Raw genomic sequence first — 22,699 nt, forward strand, 5'->3', positions numbered from 1 at the left:
GCATGGCTGCCCTGAGCAGCAGCTGATGAGCGGTATGGAGGGGGTGGTGACCACAGTGGCAGGGGCCTCAGGTACTGGTGAGGAGTGGGTGTGGCTGTAGCAGGGAGAAGAATGATGGTGTGCAGCCCAGGAGGCTGATCAGTCGTAGGTGGGAGATGACCAGAGCAGGGGCAGATTAGGACCTAGAGAGGGGAGGCAAGGCTTACCCAGCCCCTCTGGGTTTCTGGCTCTGGCACTTGGGGATGGGGCTAGAGCATCGGTCATAGAAGGAGCAGAAGGGCAGGTGTGGGGAGATCGGCTCTGGGTTCCCAGGGGACCAGACGGGATGCAGCTGAGAGGTCAGGGTTGGCCCAACAGCTAAGGGAGTCTTTGGCATCCAGCAGACTGGAGCCTCTGTTGATTCCCCCAGGAGAGGTTATAGCGGGAAGCCACCAGATAGGCATAGGGGACAGGGGACCCCTGGATGGCTCAGTCGGGTAAGCCTCTGACTTTGTCTCAGGTTATGACCTCACAGTTTTGAGTTTGAGCCCCGTGTAGGGCTCTCTGCTGACAGCTCACAGCCTGGAGCCTGCTTTGCATTCTGTGTCTCCCTCTTTCCCCCCTCCCCCACTCAGACTCTCTCTTTCTCTCTCTCTTTCTCTGTCTCAAAAATTAATGAACATTTAAAAAGTTAAAAAAAAATAGGAGACAAATACCTTGGGTAAGGGGACAGTGTAGAGGAAAGTCCACCAAGGGAAACAGCCTCAAAGATGGAAGGACATGGGGCACCTGGGTGGCGCAGTCGGTTAAGCGTCCGACTTCAGCTCAGGTCACGATCTCGCGGTCCGTGAGTTCGAGCCCCGCGTCGGGCTCTGGGCTGATGGCTCAGAGCCTGGAGCCTGTTTCCGATTCTGTGTCTTCCTCTCTCTCTGCCCCTCCCCAGTTCATGCTCTGTCTCTCTCTGTCCCAAAAATAAATAAACGTTGAAAAAAAAAAAAAAAGATGGAAGGACAGCAGGTGCAGAGGGAGAGTCTGAGCACCTCAGGTGGCTCAGGGCAGAGTAGGCAGGGACAGGCAGGGATAGGCTCAGCGGGGAAGAGACAGGCCCATCTGAGGGGTGGCGTGCAGGCCTCCTGCTGTGGCAGGGTGGGCTGTCACCCTCTTACCCACACACCTCTTGTTCCACAGGAACCAGCGCTGTGACCACTGGATCAGAACTTTCCTCCCAAGTTTCCAGCCAGGCCAGTTCAACCTGGGCAACATTGAGCGTGAGTCCTGAGTGGAGTGGGTCTCCGGGGGCAAGGACCTCACTGCCCCTCCACACAGACACCATCCTGTGGTACCAGGGGAGGAACCAATAGCTCCCTCTGCCGGGAGGGCTGATCCCTCACTGTCCACCATGCAGGTTACCCTGGAATCCAGAGCTACACTATACGAGTGGTGGCCACAGACTACAACCAGGTTGCCACGGTGTTCTTCAAGAAAGTTTACAAAAACCGAGAGTTCTTCAAGATCACCCTCTATGGTGGGTCTTACCCCTTCTGGAACCTTGCTCTTGGTCATGCTGGGAGAGAAGAGGCCCACAACACCCAGCCCCCAAGGTCCCCTTCACTCTGAGCCCTGGGAGACGGGAGAGGGGTCTTTCCACAGACCCCTCAGGAGGGAGGGGTCTGAGGCATCATTCACGGGTTCCACAATATTCATGGAGCTTTCGCCAGCCACTCACCAGCCATCTTGGCCACAGGGAGGACCAAGGAGCTGACCCAGGAGCTGAAGGAAAACTTCATCACCTTCGCCAAATCCCTGGGCCTCACCGATGACCACATCATCTTCCCAATCCCCATCGGTAATCAGCAGCTGGGGAGAGAAGGGCACATGGGGACTGTCCAGGCCTGATGTTGCCTCACTAGGGAAGGGGGGAGAGGAGGGAGGCAGAGCCCTGCTGTGGTCACTGGAGCTCCAGGAGCCACTTTGGGTTCAAGAAGACCCTGTCACACCAGGGTTCTGGTTCCCAAGTTTCCTCCTTCACAATAGCTCAGTCCTGCCCACATGAGAATTACACATCTGGGGCCAAGCTTCCCCAGTCTCCTTGCCTGGCCATTTCCCCCTCTTCCTCCTCCCTGCCTGGCCTGTTTGTCCTGGGCCACCTCCCCCTTTGCCCTGGGGCTGGCTCACCATTGACTTGGCAGGCGCCCTTGTCCTCAGGCAGCCCGGTCTGGGCAGGTGCCTCCCCAAGGCTGAGGGTGTGTCAGAACTCAGCAGGTAAACAGGCAGAAGGCTTGGTGCCCAATCAAGACCATGGCTGGGCCTCATCTGCCTCCTTTGGAGAATGGGTGTCACCCAGGTCTGCTAGTCCTCAGGCCTCTCCCCGAGTCCCTGCCCCATCATCCAGCCCTCTGCTGTACCGTCTATGAAGGGAAGCCCCAGAACTTCTGTGGCTAGACCAGACTGAGGCCGAGGGTAGCCCAGGGGCAGTGCAGGGGCCCTGGAGGTCAGGGACCCCCCCACACACCCCTGTCCATACTGACCCCTCTGTCCCCCACAGATCAGTGCATCGATGAGTGAGCAAGTGTGCGGTAAGTATGGCTGCAGAGGGGGCTGATGGGAGCCAGGGTGCAGCTGAGGGGTGGTCCAGGTCTGCCTTTGTCCCACCTGCCCAGCACTGCTGCCCTCTCTATTCCCTTGACTCCCTCTCCGGTGCCCCCGGCTCTGTTTACTCCATTGACCTCCCTCCAATCTCTGTCCAGGGCACCACCTAGCTGTCCCCACCAGCCTGGACGCTACTGAAAGATGTGGAGGCCCTTCTCACTGCACAGCTCACCATCTGCTCCCCAGGCTGTCTTGCTCATGGAACCCCTCCTTGTTTGCTAAATAAACACGTATCGCCTAGTCTCTAGTCTGTGCTCTTTGACCTCTGGGCCCTCTGAGAGGGAAAAGAACAAAGCAAAGGCTCCTATTAGCATCACTCCCAAGAAATGTGGTTTCCAGAAAGGGATTGAGGCCACAGAAGCAGAGTCCAGCTCTGACTGAACCCTTCTAGCTCCCAACTCCAGGCCCAACCCCAGACCAGCAGGAGTCGTCACTTGCCCCTGCCTTGTAGCACACTGCTGGGGCACAACTCACACCCATTTTCAACCACCTGCAACAGGTCCAATGGCAGAGGCCCAGGCAGGGCCAGGCAGCTGGGGAGAGTTGGGGGGCCGAGGTGATCTCACCACCACTTAACCAGTGATGGAGAGTGATAGGGGTGGGGTGATGGAAGGGTCTGGAGCCAAGGGCCAAGAAAGAATTCTTGAAGATGTACTTGGGTCAAAAATATGATTTTATTAAAGCACGGGGACAGGACCCACGGACACAAAGAGCTGGACTTGGGTTGTGAAGAGTGACTGGTTATGTTATGGCCTTGGAGGAGGTAAAGTCAAGGGAAGTTTTAAAAGAGATTTTTGATGCTAAAGAAGATTTACAGAATACTGGAGGCCTAGCTATTGTCAAGCTAAGGTATTTTTCCCTCTAGCAAACATCAACATTAAGATAGTAGGGAGTTCCTTGAGAAATGTTCTTCTCTGCCAGCCTCAAGTATCTGTCAACGGGCTGCAGGGTATCAGGATATTTAATGTTACCTGACATTTCCTTCTTGCCTTTCTTCCCCATATTACTATGAGGGGTGATGTGGGGGCTCCAGGAAACTGAGTCTATAGGTTTCTGGAGATTAGGCTATTGATAAGATTGCCTTTTTCTTCTAATTTACTAAGATATTTATAAACTGATGGAGACTCATGTCCTGCATGACTGGGATCTCTATCAGTTAACCATTTGTTTTCTTTCCTTTCCTTTGATCTTGGGAAGCCAGGAGTGTCTGAGGCATGTCACACACATCTCACCTGGGGTGGGGGGAGATGTAATGCTAGCTTGTACTTTGCCCTCAGCTTGCCTTATTCTTCCTCATCATATCACCCCTAAACGATTTTGACCCTTACATCTTTAAGGTTGTTGAAGGGGAAGGTCTCATCTTCTGTAGCTTCTTCCTGTTCAGTAGGGGAGTAGAGATGTCCCTACCTATGAGTCAATATTGATCAGTTGGGGAACATATAAGACGTTACAGAAGGCAGAGACAGCTGGATCCAAAATGGACAATGAGTATGAACCTCCTTTAGTAGAAAGGATCATCTGTTGGCTTGAAGTTATTGTAGTGATGGAGTCTTGTCACCAGGCAGAGACATGGGAGAAAACAGCCAAATGTAATTAGAATAACAAGAAAGAGCAGCCCGAATAAAAGTCTTTTGGTAACTGATGAAAATCCTTAAGTCCAGGAGTTTAACCAATCATGAAAGGAAAGTGAGGAATTGTTTAAAGCACCAATTTGAGTATTCAGGTCAGTTAGAATCCAGAAATATTTGTGTGGTAATCTAGCATGTATACTTATGATGTTTTGGGGTTTTTCTGTGTGGTGGTCTGGAGCCAATGGACAAGAAATATTCCTGGAAGACATTTTATGCAAAAAAGGTGATTTTATTAAAGCGTGGGGACAGGACATAGGGGCAGGAAGAGCTGCACTGGGGTTGTGATGGGTAACTGACTATATACCCTCAGGCGGAGAGGGGGTCAGGGATAGAGTAAGTCTCTAAGGTATTTTGGAAGCAAAGTTTCCAGGACCTTGAGGGGCTAGCTGTTGCTAGGGAAACACCATTATTACTGTTGAATTAAAACCTCAGTCGAGAGACCCTTCAGATGCATACTGTGGGATCATAAACTTGGAGTATGATTGCCAGCATATACCTTGGGGCAGTTGAGATAAAGGAAGTAGATTTACAGGATCCTGGAGGTTGGGATACTGTTAAGCTAAGGTTCTCTTTGCCCTTGGCAAAGTGTCATTAATGAGGCAGCTGAGATCCCAGAGGAAGGTTACTGTGCTGGTTTAAAGGACTTGCCAATAGGCTGTAGGCATTTCATTTGCCTTAGTTTCCTACATGACCATAGCAAGCATTTAAATGTCTTTCCTTTGTTCTTGGGTAGCCAGGAGTGTGTGAGAAATATGTCAGATATTCCACCTGGGGGAGGGGAGATATGCCAGCCTGTTTTGCCCTCATTTTGCTCCACGCTCCTTAATCATATCTCCTCTGAACAATTTTGACCCTTATATCTTTAAGGTTGTTGAAGGAAGAAGGTGTCACCTTCTGTAACGTCTTCCTGATGAGTAGGGGCATACAGTTGTCCCCATCTATAGGTCAATATTGGCCCGTCAGGGAACAAAAAGGGAAATCAAGGTGAGGCAGGTGAATCCAAGGTGGATAACATGTATGAACATCCTTGAGTAGAAAGGATCATCTCTTGGCTTGAAGTTATTGTAGTTATGGAATCTGGCACCAGGCAGACAGACGTGGGAGAGAACAGTAAAACCAAGTACAATAACTAGCAAGATTAGCTCAAATGAAAAGTCCTTTGGGATCTAACCAAAATCCTTCGGTCCAAGAGTTTAACTCATCACCAAAGGAAAGAGAAGGGTTATTTAATACACCAGTGTGAGTGTCATGATAGTTAGAAATCCAGAAATATTTTTGAGGTACTCCGGAATGTATATACAGTGTTTTGTTGTTATGAGAGTTTAAGTTCCACCTTGTGCAACACTTAAAACATCTAATGCCACTCTGTTTTGTAGAAGTGTTTTATGCATTTGAGTTATTTTATTTTATTTTTAATTTTTTTTAACATTTATTTATTTTTGAGAGACAGAGAGAGAGAGTGAGCACAAGTGGGGAAGGGGCAGAGATAGAAGGAGACACACAATCCAAAGCAGGTTCCAGGCTGTCAGCACAGAGCTTGATGCGGGGCTTGAACTCACAAACCATGAGATCATGACCTGAGACGAAGTCGGATGCTTAACCAACTGAGCCACCCAGGTGCCCCTTGAGTTATTTTAGTATTTAGTAATATAATGGTATTTTGAGAGTCATTTAATTCTTTAACTGTGTAACAGTTAATATGTATAGCCATCATATTGACTCTGTTTTGTTTAGTAACCAATCAGGTAATTAAAAAGAGATACTTTTATAGAAAAAAGAAAAATACAGGTTAATTATTAGAGCAGATTAAAAGCCCAGTGTCTCCCAGTGCTGCCGGTGAGATATTTTAGACATTAGGCTTGAAGCATCCTCAGATGCTTCTGGGAACAGGCAGCAGGAATCACATTGGTCTTTTGGCTTGTATCTCAAATGTCTGTGGTGATCCTTTTGAATGGACCATTGTAAGAAGGAATTGTTGGTAGAAATTGGGAAAAGAGGATGAAAAAGAAAGGTACAACCATCCTAAGAGAAGTTGGAGGTCTTCCACAGGTTCACAGGAATAAGAAGGCATATTAGTTTGCTCGTTGAATTCCTGGGAAGGGGGCACAGATTTTATTTTAGATATAGGAGCCCATGAAGTGTGCCCCTCTAACTTTATTGCAGTGGGAGTTCGTAATATGACCCAGTAGGGGCTCTTCCAGTTTGAAGTTAAACCCACTGTTGTATTAGACTTTCAATCCTTTAAATAAACCAGGTGTTTTGGGTTTATATGGTGTGGGTTTCTAGCAACCGTTAGATCAGGTTTAGGAAAGATATGTGTTGCATATTCATTTAGAGATTTAGGAATTGCACATACATTTGAACAGTTCCAGCATTTACCCAAGCAGTATCACCTAAAATTTACCATTATTTAACAGGGCTTCCACTTAACATACCAAATAAAAAGTCCTCATTGGTCAAAAAGACTTTTTTACAATTTAAATCCTGGGAAGTTTGTTAAACCTTACAAAGTATAGAGCACATCTGAAATGGGGTTGAGATCATTACAAATCTTAAAGCTTTAAATTATGTATTTAACCAAGATGGCATTAAGAGATTCCAAAGGCAAATATGTAGGGTTATATAGTTGTCAGCAAAACTTAACCTCCTTTAACAGTGAGAAATCTTAACTGATTAAAGACCTGATAAGGGCATAACGTAAAGCTGTGGTTTTCCCAGCAGACAAAAGAGAATACAATCCTTTGTATACATGCATACATATATATGTATGTTTTTTTATTTGTGTCAAGAGATAAACAATCCAAAAAACTTTGTTTTTTGAACAGAGAGAAAAGCAGAATTTCAACCTTATACCAGTGTACTGTAAAAAATCCATTCTGCAACATAGTCTGTCCTAATCACACATAAAATTCCTTTCCAAAGATTTCCCTTCATGAACCTTCTACGACTTTCCTTTGCATTCAAATTTTATCCCAAGCCATTTTTCTCCAAACCAGTCTCATTTAGGACAAAATTACTTTCTTTTACCTGCAACAAAAAAATATATTTCCATTCCTTCTCTCTTTTTTACACATTCCTACTTTTTTACATATAGAGTGGCTTTCCTTATTTCCATCAGTCTTAATTACATTTAGCAGAATTTTGACTCTTAGCAACCTTGGTCTCCAGCTGAGACTAAGTAGTAACCATTTGTAAACTGTTACACCAGAATCCTTTAGATGGAAAATTCATGAATCAATTAAGCATAAACCATGTTTTCCAATAGACCCAAATGTTCTTAGTTTCTCTGCAATAAGAAGTCAAAAGCAGAAACCTATATTCAGCAATCAATGCTTTAGCACTCCATTCTATTTGGAAAAGACCTAGATATCCAGTGAATTCAATCCCATTTATTCAGGTGTCAGATTACCAAAGACATTGAAAGCTGTCTTAACAATTATCTATGAAAACTTTGAGATAAACAAAATTAACCATTATTTTAAGTCATCTTGTTGCTAACAAATTGCAACAGAGACAACATGAGCTTATTTGGCCTTTAGGAAATCTTGGCAGAATAAAAGTTTCGTATTTGATGCCAATAAATACATGTCTATCTTAGTTAAACTAACAAATTTAAATAATATTAAACACCGAATATGTTCCACCTGCGTTCACTTAAAGGACAGTTTGTTCCCCATTGTCATTTTTTTTACCTAGGACAGCAGTGGGGGAATCTGAAGTGGGTGATCCAAGGGGGTGCTCATCCCTCCTTGACATCGAGGTGAGAGGATGGTATAGAAGGCAGCTATGTAGGTCACACGGAAGGTGATGCAGAAACAGGAGGAGGGAGAAGGGAAGGCAGAAAAGGTGAAGTGCCAGAAGGCAGAGAGAGAAGATTCCCGGTTCTAAACCTTGTCAGCTGGGAAAGAGGAGATCCCTTTTTTTTTTTTTTTTTTTTGGTCTTTTTGTTTGTTTGATTCCCACCAAAGTTGAAATAGGGAGTCTATGTCTTGCTAGAGAAGTTGGGGGATTTCCTTGAAACAAAGTGAGAAGGGCAGCTGCTTGGGAATATTCTTTAAAGTCCCCAACCCGAGGTAGACTAACCACAGTTGATTTCAATTATAGACGATAACTCAGGAAATGAATGAGGGAGAGGCCCCCACATCTATTAGGAGGAGGAACAGAGAAGCAGTCAGCATCCCCTTTTGTCGTGGATGGCCTGTTTCCTCTAGCAACTGAATTCCATCAGGAGGAGGCCTGTTAGGACATCCACGATGTCAGGAGGGAGTTTACTAGCCGAACACATTTGGGCAAATACATTCAATCTGGCCTTTGGCAAATACATTCAGGCCTTTCAATCCGGGTCCTGACTTAGAGCTGTGAAGGCCTGGATCTTGGGTACTTCCGTCCATTGACCTTGTTTCCTGCAGAAGAAATTTAGCTGCTAGATCCTACAAGACCACACAATGTTACAGGACATCAGTCCTTTCCTAAATTTTTCAATCCAAATTGCTTCTAGTGGGTTGAAAGACATCCCAAGGGAGAGTCCTTGGGGACTGAGGACAAGCTCCTGTCCTCCTAGAGACAGAAAAGTAGAGAAGATCCATTACCACAAAAAAATGCCCCCCAAACTCCCATGTGGTGTCCTCTGCAGAGGATATATCAGAGGTTCCTGAGGTGTCATAGTGACCCGAGACGTACCTTTAACCAAATCGCTATTGTCACCGACCAAATACTAAGGGCATCTGTAGGAGGGATGCTGGTACCCCCTCCCCCGCTTTCCCATTGTATCCTAGGCTACAAATAGGAGCCAACAGATGGACCTACTTTGCCTTGCTGAGAAGGCTGAAGAAACCACCATTTTTAACCCATGGAAAACACTGGAAAAGTTTTACAAGGGAGAATTGCCCAATTTTCTATTTAAGTAGTAGTTAGTAGAGGACATTGACCAAAAACAATGAAGACAGAAACTCATCATGTTCCATGTGACATTCCAACACATAGAGCCTTTACAGCCAACTTCCTAGGAAATGGTCCCCAGTTGGGTTTTAATTCAATCAGGTACTGTTTTCAACAGTAACGGGGGAGGTCCCATAGCCAGAAACAGCTAGACCAGGGATGTGGAAGGGATCACGTTATACTAATGAGGAGGAAACCTCACATGCTAGTCACTTAGGTGGCTGTTCCGTGCCCAAGGCAGACAACAATATATAATGACAGGAAGAAAGAGAGGGCCCAAGTTTCTGGGTATTTTTATTATTCTAGCCTGGGGACTCACTTCCAGCCAAAAGGCAGGCTTTCTTCACCCCATAGAGTAGCCATGGGCTAGAGGAGTGCAGACTGAGCAATGGACGGGAAAGTGTTCCAGTAACACCATACTCCTTGAAAAGCCCCAGAAATAAAAGTAAAGGAAGAGAAGAGAAAGTACTCACCAGGTTTGCACAAATGCTCAGGGCCCAGAAGAAAAGACTCAGGCCCCCACATAGGACACCAAAAGATGAGGTTTTTGAGTGAAGTGGGCAGGGGGTTCCAGGGCCGATGGCCAAGAAAGAATTCTTGAAGACGCGTTTGGTGCAAAAAAGAGTGATTTTATTAAAGCACGTGGACAGGACCCATGGGCAGAAAGATCTGCACTCTGGTTGTGAAGAGTGACTGACTATATACTATGAAGCTGTGGGAAGTAAAGTGAAAAGGGAGGGAGGTGTCCAGAGGGACTTTGACATGCTTATGAGGACTCCTAAGGTACCTGAGGCCTTGCTATGGTCAAGCTAAGGTTGTTTTACCTCTAGTAAGGCATTAATATTAGGAATGGTAGGGATTCCTGGAGACATTGTTGTACTTGGTATTTGCCTCAAGGATTTATCACTGGGCTGCAGGGTATCAGAAATTTAATTTTATCTGCCATTTCTTTCTTGCCTTTCTTCCCCACATCACCATGGAGGGTAGGGTGTTAATAGGGGCTCCAGGAAAGTGAGTCAATAGGCTTCTGGAGATGAGACTTTTGGTAAGATTGCCTTTTTCTTCTAATTTACTAAGATATTTGTAAACTGATGGAGACTCATGTCCTGCATGACTGGGATCTCTATCAGTTAATCATGTGTTTTCTTTCCTTTCCTTTGTTCTTGGGCAGCCAGAGGAATGTCACACATATCCCACAGGGGGTGGGGGGAGGTGTAGGGGGTTCTAGTTTTACATTGCCCTCACCTTGCCATATGCTCCCTCTTTATCCAGAGTCTCTTCTCTCAGGGCCCACCACCTAAAGGCCACGCTAGGGGAGCTGGTTCCCTTACAGCAGGTGGAAGAGCCAATGAGGTCTCCAGGAGTCTCATGTGAGGCCAGTGAACCCTCAGGTTAGCCTCAGATCAGGCATTCTGTCAGCCCTGGCCCTTGTGGTGACATTTGGAGACACTGCTCAGGGACTGGGCAGGGACTGGGATGGCCAAGCCCTCATGAGGAAATTATTTCCCTCCAGGACAAAGCTGGGATCAGCCATGGCAGGAACACTTCTGGGGTCCAGGCCTAAGGACCTGGGCTCCACAGCCCAAAACTATAACCAGAGATGGCAGATGGTATCAGTGATCTCTCAAGGATGAGGCTGAGTCCTAACACTCACCGTGACCCAAGGTTCCTGGTGTCCAGTGTGGCAAGGTAGAGAGCCCTCCTTGGGGCCCCAGCCCACCACCTCTTTTCACACAGTGCAGATGCATGTTCCCCACTGACCCCCACCAGGATGGAGCTGGGACTATAGGCTTAGAGCTCTGCTCTGTCAAGCTGTCTCATTTGTGGCTGGCATGCCAAGTTGGGGTTTCTCTCCACTGGGCCCACAAGAGGGGCCAAGTCTCTTAGGGGCCAGCTGAAGTCTGGGTTCACCCTGCCAATGGGACATGGAAGAGGGGAGGGACTTACTCAAGATGGGAATTGTGGGGCTTTGGAATAGTGGGGATTCAGAGCTCACAGCCTAGAAAGAATTCTTCAGATGTCTTTGGTGCACAAAGGGTGATTTTGTTAAAGGACATGGACAGGACTCTTGGGCAGAAAGAGCTACACTGGGGTTGTGAAGAGTCACTGGTTATATACCATGGGGTTGGGGGACATAAAGTCAAGAGGAAGTTCCTAAAGGGATTTTCATATGGTCAAGAACACTGGCACATTACCGGAGGCCTAGCTGTTGTCAAGCAAAGGTGGTTTTGTCCTCTAGCAAAGCATTAACATGCAGACACTAGGGAATATGTGGAGAAATGTTATACTCCATTTTTGCCTCATGTATTTGTCAATGGACTGCAGGTCATAATGAAATTTAATGCCATGTGCCATTTCCTTCTTGCCTTTCTTCCCCATATCACTATGGAGGGAGGGTGATATTTGGGCTTTATAAGTTTATAAGTTTCTGGAGATTCAGCTATTGATAAGATATCCTTTTTCTCCTAATTTACTAGGACATGGAGAGAGTCACGTCCTGCAGGACTGTGATCTCTATCACTTAACCATTAGATTTCTTTCCTTTCCTTTGTTATAGGGCAGTCAGGAGTACCTGAGGAATATCACACAGATCCCACCTGGGAGGAGGGGCATGCTATCATGTGCTTTGCCCTCGGCTTGCCTTATGCTCCCTCATCAGGAACACTCCCCAGTAGGCCTTTGGTGGTGGGGGGAGGGGAAGGGTGTCTCACCCTGTGCCAGAGCCTGGGGTGGGTCCCTGGGAGGGCCAGGATTGGGCTTCATGAGCAGCACAGGGTACACTCTGTCCATCCCTACCAGGAATGTCCTCTTTCAGCTGCCTCTCCTTCCCTTCCCTTTGGAGAATCACAAAGCAAAATGGGCTCTGTTGATGTGAGGTATTCTCCGCTTTCATCAGATACAGAAAAGGGATGCCACCCCAGTTACCCCACCCTGCACTTGGCCCCAGCTGAGAGGCTCCTGGCAGTCAGAGATGACAGCTGGTCCAGATCAGAGACCACTATCCTCACACAGTGCTAACCAGGGAGAAGAGAGTGTGGAGGGAGTCACTGTCCCCACCAGAGATGTGGAGATATGGGGAATGCATCCTTCAGCCTCCTGGACCTTTCTGCCCCTCATCTTGCATAATCCTGACCTGGGGGAAGGGCAAAAAGCTTACCATGATCTTCAGCACAAGATACTAGCAATTGCCTCACCCTTCCAGGATTTGGCAAAGGATAAGTCGCTCCACCCTGGGGTGAGCCATTGGCCACAGAGACCATAAATAGCACCCCCCCAGAAGCCTCCTCATTCACCTCCTCTTTCAGCTGATATCCGGAGTGGTGCCATCTTCCTTGGCCCTGAAGTCATGGCCTTAGGTCTCCTGTGGCTGGGCCTTGTCCTGCTGGGGGTCTTGCAGACCCAGGCCCAGGACTCCACCCCAACCCTGATCCCAGCCCCGCCTCTGCGCAGGGTCCCTCTGCAGCCTGACTTTCAGAATGTGGAGGTAAGGGGCCTGGAGGGGCAGGTGCAGGGAGGCCCTGAGAAGAGTGTGAACAGAGGGGAGGAGAGACAGGATGGGCTCAGGCTTTAGCTCAGTCTGCCCTCTGGTGCCCTGATGGAAGGCACACCCTGTGCCCCCATCCACACCAACCTTGCTGACAAGAGGGTCAGCTGAGCAGACTCCCCTGGTTCACACTCTTTCATATCTCTGAAGTTCTTGCAAGATGGGAACATCTTCAGGCCCTCTACATGATGAAGAAACTGAGGCTCAGGGATGCCAGCTGACCACTTGCCAAGGGTCACCTTCTCCCTGACACACTCAGTGCTCCTGCCTGGCCTGATGAGCTCCAGCTCCTGCCAGGTTCATCAGCCCAGCCTGTGTGGCCAGTCTGGGTGCCTGCAACTCAGTTAGAGGGGCTTCTGGTTCTGGGCCAGGCTGCCTAGAGGTGCCTGCAGGGATGGAGCAGGAGGGCCCCCTGGGGCTGCTCCTGGCTCTGCCTATCATCAGCCCCCATTGTAGTTCCAGGGGAAATGGTACATCTTAGGATTGGCAGGGAATGAATTTAATAAAGAAAAACACAGACAGTTTAAGATTTACGCCACCACCTATGAGCTGAATGATGACAACAGCTACAATGTCACCTCTACCCTGGCCTGGTGAGTACCACCACCTTCGACGGGAACATGGGGGACCTAGAAGGCTGCCGTGGGGGTCCAAGAGGCAGACTGATGTCATAGCCAAGGGGTGACCATAGCTGAAAGATGGTCATTCATCCTACCGCTGGGTACTGGGTCCCTGTATTTATTCCTTCTTTCATTCACTGGATCAAAATTTCTTGGCCACTTCAGCACAGACAGAAGACAGTCCTGGGAATGGACACAGACCATCATCAGGAAACAAGGCAAAGAGAGAATAGGTGTCCTAGAATGGGAGGAGGGTCACTGGATCCAGCCTGGGATCCCACCTAGGGCTTTGTCAAGAGCTTCCAGGGAGGTGGTCTGTAGGCTGAGCCTTGAGGAACCAACCTGCATCAGAAGGAGGCCTGGGACCTTCGTGGCAGGGCTGGTGGACTGAGTCAGAGAGAACCACTTCTTCAAGAAACAGCAAGCCATTGAATGGCTGCCCTGAGCAGGAGCTGATGAGCAGTATGGAGGGGGCGGTGAACACAGTGGTGGGGGCCTCAGGTACTGGTGAGGAGTGGGTGTGGCTGTAGCAGGGAGAGGAATGATGGTGTGCAGCCCAGGAAGCTGATCAGTCGTAGGTGGGAGATGACCAGAGCAGGGGCAGATTAGGACCTAGAGAGGGGAGGCAAGGCTTACCCAGCTCCTCTGGGTTTCTGGCTCTGGCACTTGGGGATGGGGCTAGAGCATCTGTCATAGAAGGAGCAGAAGAAAGACAGATGTTGGGAGATTAATTCTATGGTGCCAGGGGACCAGATGGGATGCAGCTGAGAGGTCAGGGTTGGCCCAACAGCTAAGGGAGTGTTGGCATCCAGCAGACTGGAGCCTCAGTGGTGATTTACCCCAGGAGAGGTTACAGTGGGATCCCGCAAGATAAGAATAGGTGTGTGGCACTGTTGGCTGTCACCCTCTTACCTACCTATCTCTTCCTCCACAGGAACCAAACCTGTGACCACTGGCTCAGAATTTTCATCCCAACTTCGCGGCGAGGCCAATACACCCTGGGCAACATTGAGCGTGAGTCCTAAGTGGGGTGGGTCCTTGCGGGCATGGACCTCCCTGCCCCTTTACACAGACACCATCCTATGGAGGCAGGGGAAGAGTCAATAGCTCCCTCTGCACAGCCAGGGCAGGCTGAGATCTCACCATCCACCATGCAGGGTACACTGGAATCCAGAGGTATGTTTTACGAGTGGCGGCCACAGACTACATCCAGTTTGCCATGTTGTTCTTCAAGAAAATTTACAGAAACCAGGAGTACTTCAAGATCACCCTCTATGGTGGGTCTTACCTCCTCTGGGCCCCAGGTCTTGGTCATGCTGGGGGGAGAAGAGGCCCATTGCACCCAACCCAAGGTCCCCTTCACTCTGAGCCCTGGGAGACGGGAGAGGGGTCTTTCCACAGACCCCTCAGGAGGGAGGGGTCTGACGCATCGTTCACGGGTTCCACAGTATTTATGGAGCTCCGGAAGGTGGGAGAGTGGTCATCCACAGAACCCCTCAATAAGGAGGGGGTCTGACACCTCGTTCATGCTTTCAACAATATATATGGAGCTTCTGCTAGTGACTCACCAGCCATCTTGGCCACAGGGAGGACCAAGGAGCTGACCCCTAAGCTGAAGGAAAACTTCATCAGCTTTGCCAAATCCCTGGGCCTCACAGATCACCACATCATCTTCCCTATCCGCATAGGTAATCACCAGCTGGGGAGAGGACAAATGCATATGGGGACTGTCCAGGCCTGATGTTGCCTCACTAGGGAAGGGGGGAGAAGAGGGATGCAGGTCCTTGCTGTAGTCACTGGAGCCCCAGGAGCCACTTTACATTAAGTAAGACCCTGCTGCAACCAGAGTCCTGGGACCCAAGTGTTCCTCCCTCACACTAGCTCGGGCCTGCCCACATGAGAATTGGAGGCATGGGGCCAAGTTTCCTCAGTCTCCTTGCCTGGCCACCTCCCCCTCTACCCAGGTGTGTTTGTCCTGGGCCATCTCACCTTTGTCCTGGGGCTGACTTACCACTGACTTGGGAGGCACCCTTGTCTTCAGGCAGCCTGGCCTGGGCAGGTGCCTCCCCAAGGCTGAGGGTCTGTCAGGACTCAGCAGGTAAACAGGCAGAAGGCTTGGTGCCCAATCAGAACTGTGGCTGGGCCTCACCTGCCTCCTTTGGAGAACAGGGGTCACCCAGGTCTGCTTGTCCCCAGGCCTCTCCCTGAGTCCCTGCCCCATCATTCAGCCCTCTGCTGTACCAGCCTTGAGGGGAACCCCCAGAGCTTCTGTGGCTGAACCAGCCTGGGGCCCAGGGCAGCCCAGGGACAGTGCAGGGGCCCTGGAGGTCAGGGATCCCACACACACACCCCTGTCCATACTGACCACTCATTCCCCCACAGATCAGTGCATGGATAAGTGAGCAAGCGTGCGGTAAGTATGGCTGCAGAGGAGGCTGATTGGAGCCAGGATGCAGCTGGGAGGGGGTCCCAGGTCTGCCTTTGTCCCACCTGCCCAGCACTGCTGTCCTCTTTATTCAGGTGCCCTCTGGCTCTCTCTACACCATCCACCTCTCATCGACTTCTGCCCAGGGCACTGCCCTGCTGTACCTACAAGCCTGGACACCACTGAGAGAGCCAGGGGACCCTTCTCATTACACAAGCCATCAGCTGCTTCCAGGCTGCCCTGCTGATGGAACCACTCTTGCTTGCTAAATAAACACATGTCCTCTGGTCCCCATTCTGTGTTTCTTGACCTCTGGGCCCTCTGAGAGGGAAAAGAATAAAGGATAGGCTCCTAATGGCATCACTCCCAGGAAGTGTTGTCCCCAGGAAGATAGGGGACCACAGAAGCAGAGTCCAGCTCTGAAAGAATACCTCTAGCTCCCAACTCCAGGCCCAGCACCAGACCAGCAGCACCCTCACTTACGCCTGCCTCCTAGCACACTGATGGGGCACATCTAACACCCATGTTCAGCCACCCACAGTAGGTCCAATGGCAGAGGACCAGCCAGGGTCAGGATGCTGGAGAGAGTTGGGGGGCCAAGGTGCTCTCACCCCCCACTTCACCAGTGATGATGTTTTGGAGTGATGGTGGGTTCCACAGCCAAAGGCCAAGAAAGAATTCTTGAAGACATCTTTGGTGCAAAAATGTGATTTAATTAAAGTACGGGACAGGATCCATGGACAGAAAGAGCTGCCCTGGGGATGTGAAGAGTGACTGCTTATATACTCAAGTTAGAGGCAGTAAAGTCAAGGTAGTTTCCTAAGAGATTTTCATATGCTAAAGAAGATTTACAAAATACTGGAGGCCTAGCTATTGTCAAGCTAAGGTATTTTTCCCTCTAGCAAACATCAACATTAAGACAGTAGGGAGTTTCTGGTGAAATGTTTTTCTCTGCCAGCCTCAAGTATTTGTCACTGGGCTGCTGTGTATCAGGAAATTTAATATTTCCTGCCATTTCCTTCTTGCCTTTTTTCCCCCATATTCCTATGGAGGAGTGATGTGGGGGCTCCAGGAAACTGAGTCTATAGCTTTCTGGAGATTAGGCTATTGATAAGTTTGCCTTTTTCTTCTAATTTACTATGATATTTGTAAACTGGTGGAGACTCATGTCCTATATGACTGTGATCGCTATCAGTTAACCATTTGTTTTCTTTCCTTTCCTTTGTTCTTGGGCAGCCTGGAGTGCTTGAGGAATATCACACACATATATCTCACCTGGGGTTAGGGGAGGTGTAATGCCAACTTGTACTTTGCCCTCAGCTTGCCTTATGCTCCCTCATCATATTCTCCATAAACAATTTCACCCTTACATCTTTAAGATTGTTGAAGGTGGAAGGACTCATCTCTGCAGCTTCTTTTTGCTCTTTAGGGGTGAAGAGATATCTTTACCCATGAGACAATATTGATCACTTGGGGAACACATAGAAGAGCGATAGAAGGCAGAGGCAGCTGGATCCAAGGTGGACAAAGATTATGAACCTCCTTGAGTGGAAAGGATCCTCTGTTGACTTGAAGTTATTGTAGTGATGGAGTCTTGTCACCAGGCAGAGACATGGGAGAAAACAGCCAAATGTAATTAGAATAACAAGAAAGAGCAACCTGAATAAAAGTCCTTTGGTAATTGATGAAAATCCTCAAGTCCAGGAGTTTAACCAATCATGAAAGGAAAGGGAGGGATTATTTAAAGCACCAGTTTGAGTATTCCAATCAGTTAGAAATCCAGAAATATTTGTGTGATAATCTAGAATGCATACTGATGAAGTTTTGCATTTGACGGGGTGGTCTGGAGCTGATGAACAAGAAAGTTTCTAGAAGACATCTTTGGAGCAAAAATGTGATTTTATTAAAGCACATGGACAGGACCCAGGGGCAGGAAGAGTTGCACTGGGGTTGTGATGGGTAACTGATTATATACCCTCATGTGGGGAGGGGCTCAGGGATAGAGTAAGCCTCTAAGGTATTTTGGAAGCAACGTTTCTGGGACCCTGAGGGGATAGCTGTTGCTAGTAAACACCAGTTATTACTGTTGAATAAAACCTCAATCATTAGACCCTTCAGATGCATAACACGGGGCCTTAAGCTTGGAGTATGATTGCTAGCATATACATTGGGGCAGTTGAGATAAAGGAAATAGACTTACAGGATCCTGGAGGTTGGGATAATGTTAAGCTAAGGTTCTCTTTGCCCCTGGCAAAGTGTCATTAATGAGGCAGCTGAGATCCCAGAGGGAGGCTACTCTGCTAGATTCAAGGACTTGCCAATAGGCATAGGCAATAAGGGGATTTAATTTTTCATTTGCCTTAGTTTCCTACATCACCATGGCAAACAATTAAATGCCTTTCCTTTGTTCTTGGGTAGCTCGGAGTGTATGAGAAATGTGTTACATATTCCACCTGGGGGAAGGGGCATATGTCAGCCTGTTTTGCCCTCTGCTTGCTCCACCCTCCCTCATCATATCCCCCCTGAACAATTTTGATCCTTAAATCTTTATGTTTGTTGAAGGAAGAAGGTCTCATCTTCTGTAGCTTCTTCCTGCTGAGTAGGGACATAGAGTTGTTGCTACCTATGGGTCAATATTGGTCCATCAGGGAACATAGGGCCGTTAAGGTGAGGCAGCTGAATCCAAGGCGGACATGTATGAACCACCTTGAGTGTTACGGAACCCAGGCTGGAACGCTGGTGGAAAAACCAACTGGCACTCAGAGATCTTGGTGGATCAGAGATTGATTTAACACCGGCGGACACAGAGGAAATGGTTTCTCCAAAGATCTGAGCCCCGAATGCCAGCAGGAAGGGTAATTTATAGTTATCAGCCTCCATATTTGCGAGGGGGGGGAGGGTTTTGCGCACAGTAAACAAAGGAAGAAGAACCCAGAGGAGGGGTCTCTAAGCTAGAGACCAGAGTTTGTTTTCACTCCATCAGCCATCTTTGGTGTACTTTATCCACTTCTCCAACATTTCCCCCTTGATGCCTTAAAAAAAAAAAAAAAACTTTTAGTAGGCATCACCTTTCAGTTTTACAGGTTGGTACTCTTAGAAGGCTAAGATATGTGCAGTAGTTTGGTGAGCAACAGTATTTTCTTTTTTTTTTTTAATTTTTTTTTCAACCTTTATTTATTTTTGGGACAGAGAGAGACAGAGCATGAACGGGGGAGGGGCAGAGAGAGAGGGAGACACAGAATCGGAAACAGGCTCCAGGCTCTGAGCCATCAGCCCAGAGCCCGACGCGGGGCTCGAACTCACGGACCGTGAGATCGTGACCTGGCTGAAATCGGACGCTTAACCGACTGCGCCACCCAGGCGCCCCTGAGCAACAGTATTTTCAATAAAATGTACCACAGCATTCAGTATACAGGGGCCGATGGATACAAATAAAATTATGGAGAGGAGGGGCCCCGCCAGGGCAGGAAGCCAGGATGCCCAATCCGTGAGATCCCATCCTTTCCATTGATTGATACTTTTCTGTTGTCTATGTTGAATTCTTTCCTTGAGTTCCTGAACCTTAGTTGTAACTATTCCTGACTGGTTTATGAAATAGCAACATTCTTCCCCCAGAAGGATGCAAGTCCCTCCTTTTTCTAAAGTGAGGAGGTCAAGGGCTTGCCTATTTTGGAGGGTCACTGCCACCAGAGAGTTTATTTGGCTTTGTAAGGTTACCAGAGAATCTGCCACCCGTTCCATGTCTTCATTTATCTCTTGAGATACTCTATGGTACAGTCCTACAGATGAACCTGTGCCCCCTATTCTGGTTCCTATTCCTGTCACAATTCCTGCGCCTATCAGAATGGGTAGCAGGATTGCCCGTTTAGCCCGGAACTTGGGGCTAAAGGCTGTTAGGAGCTGATCTTCAGTGTACACGGATATCTCTGGGGTTAGGCAGAGGAAATAACATCTGAGTCCAGTTGGCCTCTAAGCATCGGTAGGCTGAATTAGAGGTCAAAGGGATAGGAGTGGCTAAGTAAGCCCTCCGGCTGAGCGGCAAGCACATCCAGCAGGTTTGGGTGTGATTATCTATTTTATGGAGGAGTTGTAGAGTAGTGTTGGCCCAATGCTGGAGTGGGGAATTGGTAAGCATCTGATTGAGGGCTGAAAGGTCAAACCTTGGTAGGCTGTCAGGGGAGTGGTCACCTTTATGGCTTATATTACCCTATCCTGGGTATCCTTTATAACTTTTTGAAGGGCCCTGTCTGGCATCCCTCCCCCATCCGAGATCCCTCATTGAGGAAGGTAAGTGTAGCAAGCTCGCTTCCCTCTCTGGAGGCCCTTGTTGTGACATGGGTCCCTGACATTTTGGGTTATCTCTACGGTGCAATACTTAGTCCTTGGGGCACCAGGTGACTGACAGAGAGTGGGTGTTTTTCCCTTGTAGCAATCTTTGTGGAGGGAGGTGAAGGTGCTGAATGCCCTTGACCCCCTTATTGTTATATAACAATCCTGGGGGCAAAGTGGGTAAGCGGCAGTTGTGAGGGTGAGAGAGGTTATCATAATATACAGGCAATACTTAATAATCCTCCCATCCAGAGGAGGTATGTGAGACCTGGCATGGATCTTTTTTAAAAATTTTTTTAATGTTTATTTATTTTTGAGAGAGAGCATGAGCAGGGGAGGGGCAGAGAGAGACAGAGACACAGAATCCAAAGCAGACTCCAGGCTCTGAGCTGTCAGCACAGAGCCTGTTGTGGGGCTCGAACTCATGAACCGTGAGATCATGACCTGAGCTGAAGTCAGCTACTTAACCAACGGAACCATCCAGGCGCCCCTGGCATGCCTCTTTTGTCCCATGTCCAGCTTGTTACTGCAGTCTCTATCAGCCCAACAGTAAGAAGTAAGATCAGGGCTATGACACAAGTAAGGGGCAAGGGCTCACAGAGTTGCTTCCAAACCCCTGGGCTTAGTCCACATGTTGATTCCTTAAGCTTCTGCCGTGCGCAGGCCAGCCAGCTTCTGGGGTGTGGCTGGAGCAGGGCTGGAGATCTCAGGGGCCCGTGTCTTTTTGAGGGTCAGTTTAAGTGGGTTGACTGGATCTGGATCACTTCACCAGGTTGAGCGTTCCTCTGAGTTACCTTCTTAGCTCTGGAGTGATGGACTCATGGGGTGATACCTGAAACTGAATCCTCTATTTCGTTGTATGTCAGTAAAGTCCACCTCCGAGTCTTCAAAAGGGGGGGGTTCCTGGTAACTGTCAGATCAGGTTTAGGGAAGATATGGTTTGCATATTTAGAGATCCATCCTGTCCAGTTGTTTAAATAATCATGCCCATGGGGTCTGATTATTATCCCCTAGAATAACAAGCACAGAAGATTGTCTATACACGAAATACAGGGACAATTTTCTGAAGTTTACCTCAAGTTGTCTAGTTTAGGCAAACAACAAACATTTAAAGGCAATCATAACTAGAATTTAACATCCATAATGGTACATTGTTGAAACATAGTTGTTTTCTCTAAAAATCCCCCCTTTCTAGAGATAGCCCAATTGGGACCAATTCGTTTGTAGAACAAATCCAGTCTTAACAAATCTGGCCTAATTATTTACATAAGCTCAGCAAGAATAGCGATTAGTCATGAGGATCTTTTAAAGTTTGCTTTGTTGGAACCTTTTATAAGGAATCTCTGGGTTGAACTTTTAGTAGCCTCTCCAGGCCAGAAGCCAAGCCAAATACTTGCCATCAGACAGGCCTGCAATACCTGTAGAATTGGGCGAATTCCTCTTCACAAGGTCCCCAAGATATCCTGAGGTTCCTGCACCTGCCAGGAAGTGACCTTCTTTACTCACTTGGTGAGGCTGCTGGGAACTCTGTAAGTCAGTCACCAGGCCAACATTTCCAAGGGGCTTTATGGCTCCATGTTTTATAAAGCCAACCCTAATTGCTTAAAGCTGTCTGGTCATATCTGAGTCTATGAATGTCATCCTCAAATATGACATTCCAGTCAAAGCCTTGGTAAAATAACCAGTATTTCCAATGGTGACCTGTTACAAGATGAACAGATTCTTATTGAACTTATGCAAGCAATTGTAATTGCCATGAAAGAAAGAATACTCATTGAGAGTTTTGAATTTCAGGGGAGTTATGTAGAGAGAAAAGATAAATGTTTCAGTTTATAAATGCATATTTTATGACATTTTTGTATATCATAGATATCTTAAGAGAAAGTTTCCTTAATCTGGAAGACGAAACATTAGAGAACCAGAAATATTTTTAACAAGAATCACAAAACTATAATCTTCCTCAGTTTATTTAATCCCATGTTCCTAATTTTTGTTCAATTTGAATGCAGCTTTTGAGTTCTGGAAATTCTTACCCATTTTAGTATTAATCTTAAAGATGCTGAATACCTGTATTTATCCCCAAAGTCCTTTTTATAAATCTCCTTGAAGAAGAAACACGTTTTGTGAGAGAATAAGAACAATTATAAATGACAAAATCTTAGAAATAGACATCATTCAAGATCTGATGAGAGTTCATTATGATGCAATTGACAAAGAAATTCAGTTATTTCTGTGACACATAACATCTCAAGTAATCAGAATATTAAGTGATGACCTTATATCAAAACACTAAAACTTTAGGAATTGCATATATTCGGGCAGTTACAGCATTTACCTGTGCAATACAACCTAAGGTTTACCATTGTATGACAGTGCTTTTCCAAGTAACTTAGCATCCCAAATAAAAGGACCTAGTTGGTCAAGAAGACTTTATTTACCATTTAAATCCTGAGAAGTTTGTTAAAACCCCAGAAGTCATAAGTGCATCCTAAATAGGATTACAGATCGTTACAAATCTTACAATTTTATTTATTCAACCAAAGTGGCAATAAAATATCCCAAAGGTGAATGTATAGCATTATAC

At 47.5% G+C, this 22,699-nt stretch overlaps 2 protein-coding genes across 3 annotated transcripts in view; both read left to right on the forward strand.

The window, feature by feature from the left end:
* LOC124526877 (neutrophil gelatinase-associated lipocalin-like) overlaps positions 1–22,699 on the forward strand; it is a 38,807-nt gene that overhangs the window by 1,311 nt on the left and 14,797 nt on the right. The window contains exons 3-7 of one of the 2 annotated variants that reach the window (XM_047100068.1): positions 1,168–1,247; positions 1,385–1,504; positions 1,724–1,825; positions 2,525–2,555; positions 2,727–2,868. In XM_047100068.1, the coding sequence (XP_046956024.1) occupies positions 1,168–1,247; positions 1,385–1,504; positions 1,724–1,825; positions 2,525–2,544 (322 nt within the window). In that variant the 3' untranslated portion in view covers positions 2,545–2,555; positions 2,727–2,868. Of the gene's footprint in view, positions 1–1,167; positions 1,248–1,384; positions 1,505–1,723; positions 1,826–2,524; positions 2,556–2,726; positions 2,869–22,699 lie in introns of those variants that run through there. The other variant, XM_047100078.1, reaches the window with a different exon arrangement.
* LOC124526895 (neutrophil gelatinase-associated lipocalin-like) lies at positions 12,544–15,763 on the forward strand. The gene is made up of 6 exons (XM_047100099.1): positions 12,544–12,681; positions 13,198–13,334; positions 14,296–14,375; positions 14,519–14,638; positions 14,948–15,049; positions 15,744–15,763. The coding sequence occupies exons 1-6, from the start codon at positions 12,544–12,546 to the stop codon at positions 15,761–15,763; spliced, it is 597 nt and encodes a 198-aa protein (XP_046956055.1).

Source organism: Lynx rufus, unplaced genomic scaffold (genome assembly GCF_022079265.1).
Source record: "Lynx rufus isolate CCGP_SWC_20201006 ecotype Redwood Valley unplaced genomic scaffold, mLynRuf1.p SCAF_10, whole genome shotgun sequence".
Classification (NCBI taxonomy): domain Eukaryota; kingdom Metazoa; phylum Chordata; class Mammalia; order Carnivora; family Felidae; genus Lynx; species Lynx rufus.